The sequence below is a fragment of the Schistocerca nitens genome, chromosome 4, assembly GCF_023898315.1.
Source record: "Schistocerca nitens isolate TAMUIC-IGC-003100 chromosome 4, iqSchNite1.1, whole genome shotgun sequence".
Lineage (NCBI taxonomy): Eukaryota > Metazoa > Arthropoda > Insecta > Orthoptera > Acrididae > Schistocerca > Schistocerca nitens.
The window spans coordinates 240,923,217-240,939,844 of NC_064617.1; the positions used below are offsets into that span (position 1 = coordinate 240,923,217).

The following is a 16,628-nucleotide window of genomic DNA, read 5'->3' on the forward strand; positions in this document are numbered from 1 at the left end:
AATGAGCCACACACACACAGCAAAAAGTTCCAACAACGCCGTCCCACATCAGAATGAAGTTCAGAAACCGGTGCCGGAGCTTCCAGGGGAAAATCTGACGAGCCAACCGAGCCCCCACCCTAACCTGGCACACGACTCCAAAATTCAGCAACTAGTTGCCTCCGGGCCAGAGTATCACAGGACCCCACCGGACCTCCACACCAGTCAGGCAGGAAGAACAACTACGCCGACTCCAATTAATCACCACCGCATGGCCAGCACAGCGGCGAGTCGCCTCCGCCCCAGACCACTCTGCTCATATTGCGACGCACAACAACCTTAGCGCTAGTCACTAGCAGGTCAGCCAGAGCGAACTTCACGTTCCGTGCAATACCCGGAAACCAACTACTCTCTCGCTTTCCGCCGGCCACCGCAAACACACGCCAGCGACGTCACAGCAAATCGCCACCGGAGCGCCACCCGCACCAGGGCAGCGAACTACAGGGTGGCGCACGGAATGTGTTACGATTTTGTTTTTGAATATAAACATTATTGTCAATACAATCTGAAAGGAGCATATACTACAATGAAGAGCCGTCCATGGAGATTTGTTCTAACTCAGCACATGCTCAATGTGTTCACTATTTCGTTTCCTAACTGCCTTCAAACGAACACTACCTACGGCACATGTCTTCCATAATTTCCCTGCAAGCTTGAAGAATAAGTCTTCTGAGCTCCATTAAATCACGTGAACGTTTCGGGAAAATTTTTTCCTTTAGGTACCCTCAAAGAAAAAAGTCACATGGATTGAGGTCTGGACTATTGGGGGGCCAATTTTGTCCGTCATTGAAGCGACCTGGAAACCTGAGTGAAATGATCCGCATGTCGAAATGCTCGTGTAAAAACTCCAACATAGTGTTTGCAGTATGTGGCCTTGCTCCATCTTGCATGAACCACTGCGTGTTGAAGGGCAAGGCAGTAGCAAGAAGCTGTGGAATGAAGCTATTGCGAAGTATGCTCAAATAACGCTCTCTGTTCACAGTTTCTTCAAAGAAAAAGGGTCCAATAAGTCCGTGACTGGAAATTGCTGCCCACGCTGTAATCCTCGGAGCATAATGTTGTCGTTCATGAAGCACTTGTGGGTTTTCAGTGTCCCAAAAGCGTACATTTTGTTTATTAACCACACCGTCTAAATGAAAATGCGCCTCGTCTGAAAACTAAACGTTGTTGAGAGTTTCTTCCCTATCCTCCGCCCACTGAGCAAACAGTAGTCTCTGCTGCTTGTGTTCGTCAGTGAGCTTCTGTGGACAGGTGATCTTGTACGGGTGGAGGTCACTTTTAAGAATGCGTTGAACTGAGGGTCTGGATATTCCCAGTTGCACTGCTGCGTTTTTACACGATTTCCCGGGACTTCTCTGTACAGCAACTCGTACCGCTTCAATAATCTCCGGCGAACAAACAGGCCTAGGCCGAGGTCGCTTCGCTTCCAATACTGTTCCTTCCTGTACAAAGTTATCGTACAATCTGTTGGTGGTGTTCTTGCAAGGGACCCATCGTGTGTTAAACTGTTGTCGAAAACGCCTCTTAAGTCACAACAAGGCTTTTCGTTTCATGAAAAAGTAACACAATTGCCGATCGTTGCTGTGTCGTCAGTCTTCCATTGTCAGCCATTGCTGCTTACGTCTCCTAGCGGCAGTATTGTGAATTACACATCATTTCGTAACTCATTTGTTTTTCCAAGCTCTGCTGGTACTTTTGTAAATATCCCAGCGGGATATCTCATGTGCGTCGTAAATTGTGAAAGAAACAATTGGTAACACATTTCGAGCGCCATCCTGTATAATCGATTACAGTGCGCGCTCTGAACAAGATCACAGGATAGCGGCGCGCGCCATATCAAGACGTAAATGTAGACACGTGTCTGTCGTCGTCAGGGCGAGAAGGTGCGTAGAGTGAAGGGTAGTAGAGATGGTGAAGTAAGATCCCTGACAGCTGTCAGCGTTGTTGCCAGTTTTCAACTGTGTTTCGCAAGTATTGCAGGCGAGACATTAGTGTTTTATAGAGAGTAAGACGTTGTCAAAGAGACATATACAAAATCGCGTTACGTGATTGGTTGAGATAGGCGCACGAAGCAGCCGTGAGAAACATACTAGGGGGAACTCAAAAGAAACCGGACTCCGAGGGCGCTGCCACTCGTAGACGTAGTGCAGGGTTCTCACGCTAGATGGTGTTAGTAGAGACCTTCATGAAACAGCTGTGAAGGCGGCGTCAGTGTAGAGCTGAACGTGCAAGTGTGGTATTGTGTTTCTCTGACTGTTGGCGGGTTACCTCTGCGAAGTCGTTATGGCAACTTTAAAAGAACATAGTGTGTGTGTGAAATTTTGTTTATTGCTTAAAAAAACTGCAACGGAGACACACCAAATGCTCCAGGAAGCTTTCCAGGAGGACGCTATGAGCCGCACACAGGTTTTTGTGTGGTTTCGGCGCCTTAAACGTGGTGGCATGTGTGTTGAAGACCAAGCTCGTTCTGGACGCCCTTGAACATCGCGAAATGAAAAGAACATTGAAAAGTTCCGCCAAAAGATCAACGAGAGACAGGAATCAGTTTGAGCTCGTGCCAGCGGACTTTGAATGAGGATTTGCACATGAGACGTGTTGCTGCTAAATTTGTTCCGCGCCTTCACACACAGGAGCAAAAAACCATCCGTATGAATGCGTGTCAGGACTTGAAAACAGAGATTGCACGTGATCCAAACTTCTTAAACAAAGTCATTACAGGGGATGAGAGTTGGTGATACGTGTATGACCCGGAAACCAAGCAAACGTCCAGTGGAGGATTCCCATTTCTCCCAGATCAAAAAAAGCAAGGCAAATGAGGTCAAATGTGAAGACGATGATCATTGTCTTTTTTGATGTTCGTGAAATTGTGCATCGAGAATTCGTACCCCCTGGCCAGACTGTTAACCAGCACTTTTACTTAAGGCGTCTGCGAGAGGATGTGAGGAGGAAACGCCCGGAACTTTGGCGATCAGGTGACTGGTTTCTACATCACGACAACGCTCCAGTACACACGGCCTTACGAGTGACCCACCATTTGGCATCTCAGAGGTGGTCTGTCGTTCCCCACACTCCGTATTCGCCGGACCTAGCACCGTGCGACTTTTTCCTACTTCCGCGAAAGGCAAAGTTCCCGAGTTCGGTCGCGGCCTGGCGCACAGTTTTAATCTGCCAGGAAGTATCATATCAGCGCACACTCCACTGCAGAGTGAAAATCTCATTCTGGATGTTTGGAACTCTTCAAGTTTGATATTGTCCAGTGCCCTTTGCGAAGCTGTTTTTACCGCCTCCAAATCGTCATAACGCTCCCATTTTAGCGTTTTTTTCATTTGTGGAAATAGGAAAAAGTCGCACGGTGCTAGGTCCGGTGAATACGGAGCGTGGAGAACGACAGACCACTTCTGAGATTGCAAATAGTGGGTCACTCGTAAGGCTGTGTGTGCTGGAGCGTTGTCGTGATGCAGAAACCAGTCACCTGATCGCCAAAGTTCCGGGCGTTTCCTCGTCACATCCTCTCGCAGACGCCTTAAAACATCCAAGTAAAAGTGCTGGTTAACAGTCTGGCCAGGGGGTACGAATTCTCGATGCACAATTCCACGAACATCAAAAGAGACAATGATCATCGTCTTCACATTTGACCTCACTTGCCTTGCTTTTTTTGATCTGGGAGAGTTGGGAGCCCTCCATTGGCTTGACGCTTGCTTGGTTTCTGGGTCATACCCGTAACACCAACTATCATCCCCTGTAATGACTTTGTTCAAGAAGTTTGGATCACGTGCAATCTCTGTTTTCAAGTCCTGACACACATTCATGCAGACGGTTTTTTGCTCCTGTGTGATAAGGCGCGGAACAAATTTAGCAGCAATACGTCTCATGAGCAAATCCTCACTCAAAATCCGCTGGCACGAGCTCCAACTGATTCCTGTCTCTGCTGAAATTCGGTCGATCGTCTGGCGACGATCCTCGTTGATCTTTTGGCGGACCTTTTCAATTTTCTCCTCATTTCGCGATGTTCAAGGGCGTCCAGAACGAGCTTGGTCTTCAACACACATCCCACCATGTTTAAAGCGCCCAAACCACTCGAAAACCTGTGTGCGGCTCATAGCGTCCTCATGGAAAGCTTTCTGAAGCATTTGGTGTGTCTCCATTGCAGTTTTTTGATTTAAGCAGGAAACAAAATTTCACACACACTCTTTGTTCTTCTAAAGTTGCCTTAACGACTTCGCAGAGGTAACCCGCCAACAGTCAGAGAAACACAATACCACACTTGTACGTTCAGCTCTACACTGACGCCGTGTGCACAGCTGTTTCATGAAGGTCTCTACTAACACCATCTAGCGTGAGAACCCTGTACTACGTCTACGAGTGGCAGCGCCCTCGGAGTCGGGTTTCTTTTGGGTCCCCCCCCCCCCTCGTACAGCTGTTAGGGACCTTCTTTCGCCGACTGTGCTACAGGCAGCTGGCGGCGGCCTCACCTCTGTGTCGTCGTGCTCGTTGGGGGTGAGGGTGATGGCGGGCAGCGCGGCGCAGGAGCCGTGGCGAGACATGATGGGCGTGGGCACGGGCGTCGGCATCTCCGTGATGGGCGACAGGCACTTGGCGGGCAGCTCCAGCAGGATGCTGGGCGGGTGCAGCAGGTTGGACGAGCCGCGGTGCGGCGACAGCGCGTCCAGCACCGGCACCTCGATCGTGTTGCGCATCGACGGCGGCGGCGACTCCACCTGCCGACCCACAGTTACACAGTCTCTAACGACCGAAGTTCAGCATCTGGCAGGAGTAGTCCGGTGGAGGGGTAAGTTCGCATGTGGATACGTGGGGTTTTAGAGTTGCAATGGTTCCTCATCGAGAGATGGTATAAGTCGTCTGTGGCATTAATTGTTTGCAATGCTGTTGCTGTATGGTGTTAAGGGGGATAGGACGCCAAACGGGCCGAGTTGGAGCAGTAGAGGCACCACAGGACATTTTAATTTCCACTGTCTATACTTTTACAAATAAATTCATAAAACTTTGTCAGCATCACCAGGAAGCATTCAGGACTCACAGTCATTGCAGTGGAAGTCCTAAAACATAACGAAGTAATTTTTTTTACGTGTGAAATTTCATCATTTTTTCACTTACTAATGGCTGCATTTGTACACTTTTCTTCATAAGTTAGAGAGATTCTTCGATGAATTTTGCACAGCATACATACCATACTTACAGGTCTATGAAACTCTAGAATTTATTTAATTTATGAAAAAACGAATGATCTGTTGTATTTTAAACTTCATGTTTGGAAAAAACACAAATTTTGTAGTTAATTACCTAAATTTTTACCACAGTTTTTAATAGATTTGGAAAATTCTAGAGTTTCATACACCTTTAAGTATGGTTTGTATGCAGTGCAAAATTCATCGAACTATTTCTGTTACTTGTGAAGAAAAGTGTACCTATAGCAACAAATCCTGCCATTAGTAAGTGAAAAAAATGATGAAATTTCACATGAAAAAAAAACTTCATTATGTTTTCGAACTTCCACTGCTATGAGTGTGAATTCTGAATCCTTCCTGGTCATGCTGACAAAGTTTTATGAATTTATTTGTAAAAGTATAGACAGTGGAAATTAAAATGTCCTGTGGTGCCTCTCCTGCTCCAAGTCGGCCCGTTTGGCGTCCTACCCCCTTAATGCGTCTGGATTCCGTAACCTGCGGAATGTAGCGTCTCTAGATCTGCATTGCACTGCCCAGCATAACTCTCACACAATGGATACACACAACATTGTGTATACAGAATGTGCATTAGCATTAACTGGAACTGATAACAACGACACGATAGCCTCCGTTTCCCAACCCCAAATACAGGAAACTGTCAGCATAAAACTGTTTTTTACAATGGTCACGCTCCAACCACAACACATTTTTTATTTCCTTTTACCAAGCAAGAGTTAAATCTTACACTACATATTCACGCTAAAATGGCTACGCCACGAATCGTCCCCAGGTAGGGAAACCCAACGCTAATGGAACGAAGTGAATGGCATATATTTCACCAATGTACTCAAACCTGTCTACAAGTTTACAAATGTTGATGAAGACGTCTTGTATGTCTGCTGCTCACTAGGGGACAGGAAGAGCGATATTATCTCCAGACTGGCTCGAACGACGATTGTTTGTTCCAGCTAATCGGGAACGCAACGTCCCTCCACGCTATCTTAGTTTTTAATATCATTTTATACTAATTAATCTTCCCAGGTGATTTGGTGGGGGACAAGTCCTCCTCACCTAAATTTCTTCAATATATGAATTAATTATTATGAGGAATAGTACATACACAATTTAAACGCAGGTCTGTGAGTCGTTGGTCCATTTTTAGGCACGCAGGACTGAATGGACCGTTCTCTGGTGCACCCTGGTCAACGGTTTTGTAGCCTGGCGACTCGAAAGTCGACCTGCCGCATTCCAACGCATCCTTTCACAAAGCGTTATCGTCTCTCTCTAAATCCTTGCCAAGCCTAGCTGGCCCCTTTCCACTCCGGCATCCAACTATCGCCAATTATTACCGCAACCACAGCACCTGACGCTAAACTGGCTGTCTCCTAACAATGGTTAGAACAGGCACAAGTCTGCATTAATGTTGTCAGAGCCTAAGATTGTATCAGACCTGACACTATATGCAGGGTCTTTCAGATATAATGCACACTACTGGCCATTAAAATTGCTACACCACGACGTACTACAGACGCGAAATTTAACCGACAGGAAGAATATGCTGTGATATGCAAATGATTAGCTTTTCAGAGCATTCACGCGAGATTGGCGCCGGTGGCGACACTTTCAACGTGCTGACATCAGGAAAGTTTCCAACCGATTTCTCATATACAAACAGCAGTTGTCCGGCGTTGCCTGGTGAAACGTTGTTGTGATGCCTCGTGTAAGCACGAGAAATGCGCACCTTCACTTTTCCGATTTTGATAAAGGTCGGATTGTAGCCTATAGCGATTGCGGTCTATCGTATCGCGATTTTGCTGCTCGAGTTGGTCGAGATCAAATGACTGTTAGCAGAATATGGAATCGGTGGGTTCAGGAGGGTAATACGGAACGCCATGCTGGATCCCAACGGCTTCGTATCACTAGCAGTCGAGATGACAGGCATCTTATCCGCATGGCTGTAACGGATCGTGCAGCCACGTCTCGGTCCCTGAGTCAACAGATGGGGACGTTTACAAGACAACAACCATCTGCACGAACAGTTCGACGACGTTTGCAGCAGCATGGACTATCAGCTCGGAGACCGTGGCTGCGGTTACCCTTGACGCTGCATCACAGAGAGGAGCGGCTGCGATGGTGTACTCAACTACGAACCTGGGTACACGAATGGCTAATGAATCCAGGTTCTGTTAACAGCATCATGTTGGTCGCATCCGTATTTGGCGACATCGCTGTGAACGCACATTGGAAGCGTGTATTCGTCATCGCCATACTGTCCTATCACCCGGCGTGATGGTATGGGGTGCCATTGGTTACACGTCTCGGTCACCTCTTATTCGCACTGACGGCAATTTGAACATGGGACGTTACATTTCAGATGTGTTACGACACGTGGCTCTACCCTCCATTCGATCCGTGCGAAACCCTACATTTCAGCATGATAATGCACGACCGCATGTTGCAGGTCCTCTACGGGCCTTTCTGGATACAGAAAATGTTCGACTGCTGCCCTGGCCAGCACATTCTCCAGATCTCTCACCAGTTGAAAACGTCTGGTCAATGGTGGCCTAGCAATTGGCTCGTCACAATACGCCAGTCACTACTCTTGATGAACTGTGGTATCGTGTTGAAGCTGCGTGGGCAGCTGCACCTGTTGCACACGCCATCCAAGCTCTGTTTGACTCAATGCCCAGGCGTATGAAGGCCGTTATTACGGCCAGAGGTGGTTGTTCTGGGTACTGATTTCTCAGGATCTATGTACCCAAATTGCGTGGAAATGTAATCACATGTCAGTTCTAGTATAATATATTTGTCCAATTAATATCCGCTTATCATCTGCATTTCTTCTTGGTGTAGCAATTTTAATGGTCCATAGGGTAGATCCACTTGTTCCACGAAATGATTTGTCCGTTTTTTCAGGATAAAATGTATTTTAGGTAAGCCAATTACAGCGAATAAATTGACGAACCTTTCATTGTATCAAATCGGACGAATATTTTTTAAATACCTGTATTTTAATACTGACAGAGGCACTGTGTCCACGAATTGTTCCTCTGCTGCTGTCGGCATCCCTTTTTCAAACCATTGTAATGCGCCACATTAAAGATTTACCAGGCGATTTGATTTGCAGACGCATCTAACAATGGTTATAGAAGTGTTGCATTTCCTTTTCCCTTGGACGCGCCACGGAACGTACCAGACACGGCGCAGCTATTAGGACAGCCAACGAAACGCGATACAATCGGGAGGAGACATTAGATCTCATCTCACTGAAGGACTGAACAACAGAGCGAGATATCTTTGGTGGTCTTGGAGTACTTATGGAGAAGCTTTTTCTGCCTTTGGAAATAACAGCTTTCGTGGTGACAAACAGGGCTTCAGTTATGACGTAAAGTCACTGTGCCAGAGGATCATGTCAAAAGAAAAATGCAGAATTCTGACCCACTTCTCAATCCTAGCATCATTTACCAGCAAAAATTATGTTCAAAAAAATATGAAACTAAATAATGAAATGAAGTGAAATATTGACCAGAAGATGGAATGTAACAATGTCGCGTTTCAGACGTTTAACTGTGACGTTGTTTCAATAGTCTACAAGCCTCCAGAGGCTGGATGCGTTGTACTAAATTTTTACTGAAAAATTGGATCTTCTGTACAACATTTAATTTCTATATAAAGTTTTATGTCCAGTTAGTGTTAATGACGCAATGCAAAGAGGGTTGAAACATCTTGTATGTGTCAACACAGATACTATAATTGGAAACTTCCTATGCGTCTTAGTAGTAACAGTAAAAACTTGCAGCAATACTAACCGGTATAATAGAAGGTGACGCTGGTACAACACGATTTATCATAAACACGGTGTGCAGCTACTCACGGAGTCCATTGTGGGCTGTAATTATTATATGGCTGCGGAACTAGGAAGATATGCTAATGTGTTAATGCGGAAATGATCAACACTGGAAAAAAATTAGTTCGGATTTTGGCCACCAGGTGCAAATCTGGCGCTCTACAGCATCTCGTCGACATCTCCGGCACTCACACTGAACAAATTGTGTATGTGACGGTTAACAGTCAAATCAACATTATGCCTTTCTCTGTTGTTTGACATTCCTTTTCTGCTGAAGTCCCGTCTTCAATTCATTATATATGGAAATGGAAACATTTCTATACGTCTTTCTTGGATCAGGACTAATTTTTTTCCAGCGTAGATCGGTTCCGCATTGATGCGGTCGAATATCTACCAACGTTGAACCTCTGTGAGCAGCTGCAATTTAATTATAACCACCCGATATCTGCAAGCTGTAGGGAACCAACTGTGGAAAAATTGCGTGTTTTTGTTTTTCTAGTACGTTCCAGATTCTCGAGGGCCTTCTCTTTGTAAATCCGACCTCACATGGCTCGTGAATTGGATCGTTAATGTGTTGTATAACAAGCATCTGACGTCAGAGCTTGGAAAATGAACGTTGTCGAGTCTTTTAGGAGGTACAGAGCAATATTAATCAGGTCAGATATTCTGAACGTGTATTCGAAAGTGGACCAATGACCGAGCGAGGTGGCGCAGTGGTTAGCACACTGGACTCACATTTGGGAGGACGACCGTCAAAACCCGCGTTTGGCCATCCTGATTTAGATTTTCCATGCTTTCCCTAAATCGCTCTAGGTTGAAAGGGAACGGCTGATTACCATCCTTATTCTTGACACAATCCGAGCTCATTGACCATGATGTCTACGGGACGTTAAAACCAATATTCCTTCCTTCCTTTTCTTCTGTGAACCAATGAGGGGCCGTCACCAGCACATGCAGGTCGCTTCTCAATTCAAACAAGGAGCGTGCCACGGTTCTTGGACATGGGAAGAATTACGCTGATGAACCAAAACATTATGACCACTGCCTATCGCGAGACTGAACGTCGCTTGGTTGCGTTGTGTGCACTTAACGCGGTAAGAAAAATATGAGGGGCAGTGAAATGAAAAGTGAAGATACACTACAATGGGACCATGGAGTGGTTCCATTTAAAAGTAATCACCACAAATGTTAAGATATTTATCCCACTGGGAGACGAGACGATTAATTCCTGGTCCGTAGAACGCGGTCAGCCGCTGACGGATCCACAACCGTACCCAATCTTGCACTTCCTCCTCCGGCTGAAACCGATGTCCACGCTTGTCTTTCTTCAGATCGCCAAAGATGTGAAACTAACGTGCTAAAAGAACCGGGCTGTATGGAAGATGTTGCAGTGTTTCCCAACCAAATCGCTGAAGCGTAGCCTTCGTCCGATTGGCAGTGGGGGACGAGTATTATCTTGTAACAGGATCATTCTGTCCGGGTAAGAGTGTTCCCGCAATCGAAGAAGAAGGTAATCATTACCTTGCCGGAACTTGAATGAACAGCTTTAGATTTCTTTGGCATTGGAGATGTAGGATGTTTCCAATGTTGCCTTTGTCGTTAGCTCTCGGGCTTCAAGAATGCTGTCAGAAAGGTCACAGTTTGCAGTAATAGACGGAAAGTCATCGAGTAAAACAGAAATAATACCCAGCGTTCCCCAAGGAAGTGTTGTAGGCTCAAATTCAAATGGCTCCAAGCACTAAGGGGCTTAACATCTGAGGTCATCAGTCCCCTAGACTTAGAACTACTTAAACCTAACTAACCTAAGGACATCACACACATCCATGCCCTAGGCAGGATTCGAAACCGCGACCATAGCAGCTGCGCTGTTCCGGATTAAAGCGCCTAGAACCGCTCGGCCACGGCGGCGGGCTTGTTATAGGCGCTCTATTGTTCCTGATCTATATTAACGACATAGGAGAAAATCTCAGTATCTTAGATGGTTTTCAGATGATGCTGTCATTTACCGACTTGTAAAATCATCAGATGACCAAAACGAATTGCAAAATGATTTAGATAAGGTATCTGTATGGTGCGAAAAGTGGCAATTGACCCTGAATAAAGAAAAGAGTGAAGCTATTCACATGAGTACTAAAAGAAATCAGCTAAATTTCGATTACGCGATAAGTCACACAAATCTGAAGGCTGTAAATTCTATTAAATACTTAGGGATTACAATTACAAATACCTTAAATTGGAACGATCACATAGTGTTGTGGGTAGAGCCAACCAAAGACTGCGATACATTGGCAGAACCCCTAGAAGGTGCAACAGGTCTACTAAAGAGACTACTTACACCACGCTTATCCGCCCTATTCTGGAGTATTGCTGTGCGGTGTGGGATCCGCAACAGATGGGACTGACGGATGACATCGAAAAAGTACAAAGAAGAGCAGCTTGTTTTGTATTATCGCGAAATAGGGGAGATAGTGCCACAGATATGATACGTGAATTGGAGTGGCAATCATTAAAACAAAGGCGTTTTTCGTTGCGACGGGATTCAGTCACCAGTTTTCTCCTCCGATTGCGAAAACATTCTGTTGGCACCCACCTACATAGGGAGAAATGATCGTCACGATAAAATAAGAGAAATCAGGGTTCGCACAGAGAAATTTAAGTGCTCTTTTTCCCGCGCGCCATTGAGAGTGGAACGGCTTGAAGGTGGTTAATTGAACCCTCTGCCAGGCACTTTATTGTGAATAGCGGAGTAATCACGTAGATGTAGATGTAGACGGCATCATCCTGGTGTACGATAACGCCCGCTCCCACACTGCCAGTCGGACGAATGCAATACTACACTTCAGCGATTTGGTTGGGAAACATTGCAACATCCTCCGTACAGCCCGGGTCTTTCACCGTGTGAGTTTCACGAATTTGGCAACCCTACGAAAGGCATACGTCGGTTTCAGACTGACGAAGAAATGCAAGAGTGGGTGCGGTTGTGGGTACGACAGCGACCGAACCCATTCTACGAAACAATAATTGATCGTCTCGTCTGCCAGTGGGATAAACGTCTTGACGTATGCGGTGATTACTTATGAATGGAACAATTGCACGGTCGCGTGGTGGATAGGTGTTCGCACTGTAGAGGCGAATGGTGAATCAGTCTACTAAGGATATGGGACGCACATGGTGAAATGCGCTGACATAAGGGACTCTGACAAAGCGCAGGTTGTTTGGCCGGCGTCTAGGCACGAATATCTGTGAAATGTTGTTCGTGTGATGTTGTCGGAAGCATCTACAGTGAAGGATGGCGAAAGCAGGAGTAGACAAAAAGTGTTGGACGTCCACGCCTCATCACAGAACGTGGAGGTCAGAGGGTCGTCCGCTCTGTAAAGCAGAATAAGCGGCGATGGGTGGCAGAACTGACGGCAGAATACGATTTCGTTCTGGCACAAGTGTTTCGTAGCGTATTGTTCAGGGCAAATTGTTGAATAGGGAACACCGCAGCAGAGGACTGATGTACGTTCCAGTTTTCATCCAAAGACATCTTCTATTACGAATGCAGTGGGCGCAGTATTGTCGAGATTGGCTCGTGGATCAATGCAAACATCACTCCTGGTCGGATTAAACAAGTTTCTTGTTATGAAAGGCCGATGTCATCAAGGCGAACGACTGCTTGAAACATGCACCACGCCACGGACGCAGACCGGTGGGGGTAGTACACTACTGACCATTAAAATTGCTACACCACGAGGGTGACGCGCTACAGACGCGAAATTTAACCGACAGGAAGAAGATGCTGTGATATGCAAGTGATTAGCTTTTCAGAGCATTCACACAAGGGTGGCGCCGGTGGCGACACCTACAACGTGCTGACATAAGGAAAGTTTCCAACCGATTTCTCATACACAAACAGCAGTTGCCCGGCGTTGCCTGGTGAAACGTCGTTGTGATGCCTCGTGTAAGGAGGAGAAATGCGTACCATCACGATTCCGACTTTGATAAATGTCGGATTGTAGCATATCGCGATTGCGGTTTATCGTATCGCGACATTGTTGCTCGCGTTGGTCGAGATCCAATGACTGTTAGCAGAATATGGAAACGGTGGGTTCAGGAGGGTAATACGGAACGCCGTGCTGGATCCCAACGGCCTCGTATCACTAGCAGTCAAGATGACAGGCATCTTATTCGCATGGCTGTAACGGATCGTGCAGCCACGTCTCGATCCCTGAGTCAACAGATGGGAACGTTTGCAAGACGACAACCATCTGCACGAACAGTTCGACGACGTTTGCAGCAGCATGGACTATCAGCACGGAGACCATCGCTGCGGTTACCCTTGGCGCTGCATCACAGAGAGGAGCGCCTGCGATGGTGTACTCAACGACGAACCTGGCAAAACGTCATTTTTTCGGATGAATTCAGGTTCTATTTACAGCATCATGATGGTCGCATCCGTATTTGGCGACATCGCGGTGAACCCACATTGGAAGCGTGTATTCGTCATCGCCATACTGGCGTATCACCTGGCGTGATGGTATGGGGTGCCATTGGTTACACGTCTCGGTCACCTCTTGTTCGCATTGACGGCACTTTGAACAGTGGACGTTACATGTGTTACGATCCGTGGCTCTACCCTACATTCGATCTCTGCGAAACCCTATATTTCAGCAGGATAATGCACGACCGCATGTCGCAGGTCCTGTATGGGCCTTTCTGGATACAGAAAATGTTCGACTGCTGCCCTGGCCAGTACATTCTCCAGATCTCTCACCAATTGAAAACGTCTGGTCAATGGTGGCCCAGCAACTGGCCAGTCATTACTCTTGATGAACTGTGGTATCGTGTTGAAGCTGCATGGGCAGCTGTACCTGTACACGCCATCCAAGCTCAGTTTGACTCAATGCCCAGGCGTATCAAGGCCGTTATTACGGCCAGAGGTGGTTGTTCTGGGTACTTATTTCTCAGGATCTATGCACGCAAATCGAGTGAAAATGTAATCACATGTCAGTTCTAGTATAATATATTTGTCCAATGAATACCCGTTTATCACCTGCTTTTCTTCTTGGTGTAGCAATTTTGATGGCCAGTAGTGTATTATGCTACGGCGGGCATTCACTTAGATTTCCATGGGACTTGTGGAAGTAATCTAAGGTAGCCGTGTCAGCTGTGGACTACGTGTACATTTTTGAGAAAGACCTGCATCTCATCATGCTCGATGTCTTTTGCGACAGTGAGCGATCTTCTAGCAGGATAACTGTCTGTGTCACAAGGTCAAAATAGTGCTACAGTGATTCGAAGAGCATGGCAGTGAACTCATGTTGATGTCTTGACCACCAACTTCCACTGCACTCGATCTGATGGAACTCATCTGGGACACTATCGGGCATTTTATCCTCGCCCACAAGCCACAGCTCGCTACTTAACGGGGGATGCGTGACCTCATCGTAGACATCTGGTGCCGCATACCTCCGGAAAGCTACCCAGTACTTGACGGATGCATACCACGCAGAATGGCTGCTGTATCGTGTTCCAAGGGTGGACCAACAAGCTAGAAGGGTCAAATCAAAAGTCCAGCACACTGCGCATGCGCGACCGTTAGAGAGACATGATCAAGTTGAAATTCGTGTCAGTTGTGAGCGAGATCTTAGGCGTGACGGGTGTGTATGTATTTGGTGGTTCGCGTAGCTGTATCGTGAGTAATTTAGTTTCAAAGTGGTAGCTGAAGCCGAATCAGGTCGGATTACGAGTAGTGACCAGTGTTCCTACAACAAAATCGAATCCCCACGTGGAAGGAACCCAACGGAAATTTATCACATTTTGAAAGAGATGTGTGGGAATAGTGTAGTGGATCGTAGCACAGTATCACAGTGGTTTGCTTGTTTCTGTGAAGATCGAGTAAGCACTGAGGACAACCCAAGAAGTGGAAGGATATCAACTGCAATAGACTGCACATCTCAATATATTGGTAATGACATTTTGAGAGATGTTCGACGAAAAACGTGTGAGAAAAATTGCATATGACGCCAGAATGTCTGTAAAGTCAGTTCACAGAAAAGTTAAAGATGAGAGAAGTTGCTGTCAGCTGGGTTTCGCACGATCTGAGTACAGAGCAGGAAGCAGGTTGCTAAACAGTCGCAGAAGAATTACTTAAACGTTATCGAACCGATGGTGAACAGTTCCTGAAAAGGATTTTTTCACTTCATGAAACTTGGATACGAGACTTTGAGCAAGAACTGAAGTCTCAGTCGTCACAGTGGGAAAGTTCCGAATCTCTACTTCCGAAAAAATTCCTCCGCCAACAATCAAAGGTGAAACTGATGATGGTCTTTACATATGAATGGAATGACAGTTGCAAACAGAGTGCCCCAGGGGACGTCTGTAACAGGCGTGTACTAGAAGCTGTTTCTGCAAAATGTTTTGCACCCGAAGATTCGTCAAAGTAGGCCTGGCATGCTTGCAGCTGGTGTCCTCATTTTGCGCGATAATATTCGTTGGCTTGGTGAGTAAAGGGACCAAACTACAGGGTCATCAGTCCCTGAACGATAATGCAAGACCGCACATTACTCTACAAGTAAGAGAAACGCTCGCCAAATATGGATGAGAAATACTTTCCCCCTCTGATATAAGCCCAACAACCTGATTTGTTTTTCAGACTGAAACAAGATCTTCCCGGAAAACGTTTTGATACAATTGATGAAGTTTCCAGTAAGGTGACCCGAGTAAATCATAGAGCTCAAAAATGAAGGTACCCTATCCGAAGTGTAGAAGTTGGAAAAACGTTGGGAAGGTGCCATAAGCAGGAATGGAGATTGTATTGATGAACGGTAAGGGTATTTTATAAAATAAATTCCTTTCTTCACTTCTGTCTTACAGTGTGCAGAAGTTTGGAAATGATCCTCGTATTAAGCAGGTAGTTATAATGCTTTGGTACATCGGCGTATGTGTATTGATAAATGTATTTAGAGAAAAATAGTGCCTGTACAATGTCGAAAGTAGAAATAACCATTGTAAACGTTGTCGCTCCACATTGTGTCTTAAACAAAGTGGAAAAGTGGCTACACTTGTCAACATCGAGAACTCGTGTGTAGTTTGTGCGACTCACCTGTAGCCTACAGTGTCCCCTGGAGCGCTCTGTTGTCGCACGTGGCGACATCGCGGTATACTGTACATCCCGCGTGAACAAACCGTGTCGTTTCCGATCGTCCAGCTGTGTGCTCGAGGCCGCGTCAGCGCGTTGGACGTTGAATGCCACGTCCAGCGTGAAGGACGCTTTACTCTAGCGTACGAACAGTGTGCGTAGTCTTGAAGCGTTCATTTCGTCCGTGCATTGGAGCTTGGGTGACGTCGCGGCCGTGGGCATAATTCACACGCTCTTTACAATGTGCTGCGTGCGAGACAAATTATGTGACATACTGCTCCACAGATTTAATTGTAAACGTTTACTGCCGGATCCGGATTAATTCTCTGCTTTGTTACAACTATCGTATCAGTCAAATATGAGTCACAAACCTCGTTTTAACCCTGTGAGACATGGCTAAATTTCTCATTACTGTAGTGTCAATAATCAAAAC

The 16,628-nt window shown here is 46.2% G+C and overlaps 1 protein-coding gene across 1 annotated transcript in view; it reads right to left on the reverse strand.

Annotated features, from left to right (window-relative positions):
- The window catches only part of LOC126252230 (uncharacterized), a 596,261-nt gene that overhangs the window by 104,683 nt on the left and 474,950 nt on the right, over window positions 1-16,628 (reverse strand). Inside the window, exon 23 of the mRNA XM_049953102.1 lies at window positions 4,512-4,757. Within this exon, the coding sequence (XP_049809059.1) occupies window positions 4,512-4,757 (246 nt within the window). The remainder of the gene's footprint in view (window positions 1-4,511; window positions 4,758-16,628) is intronic.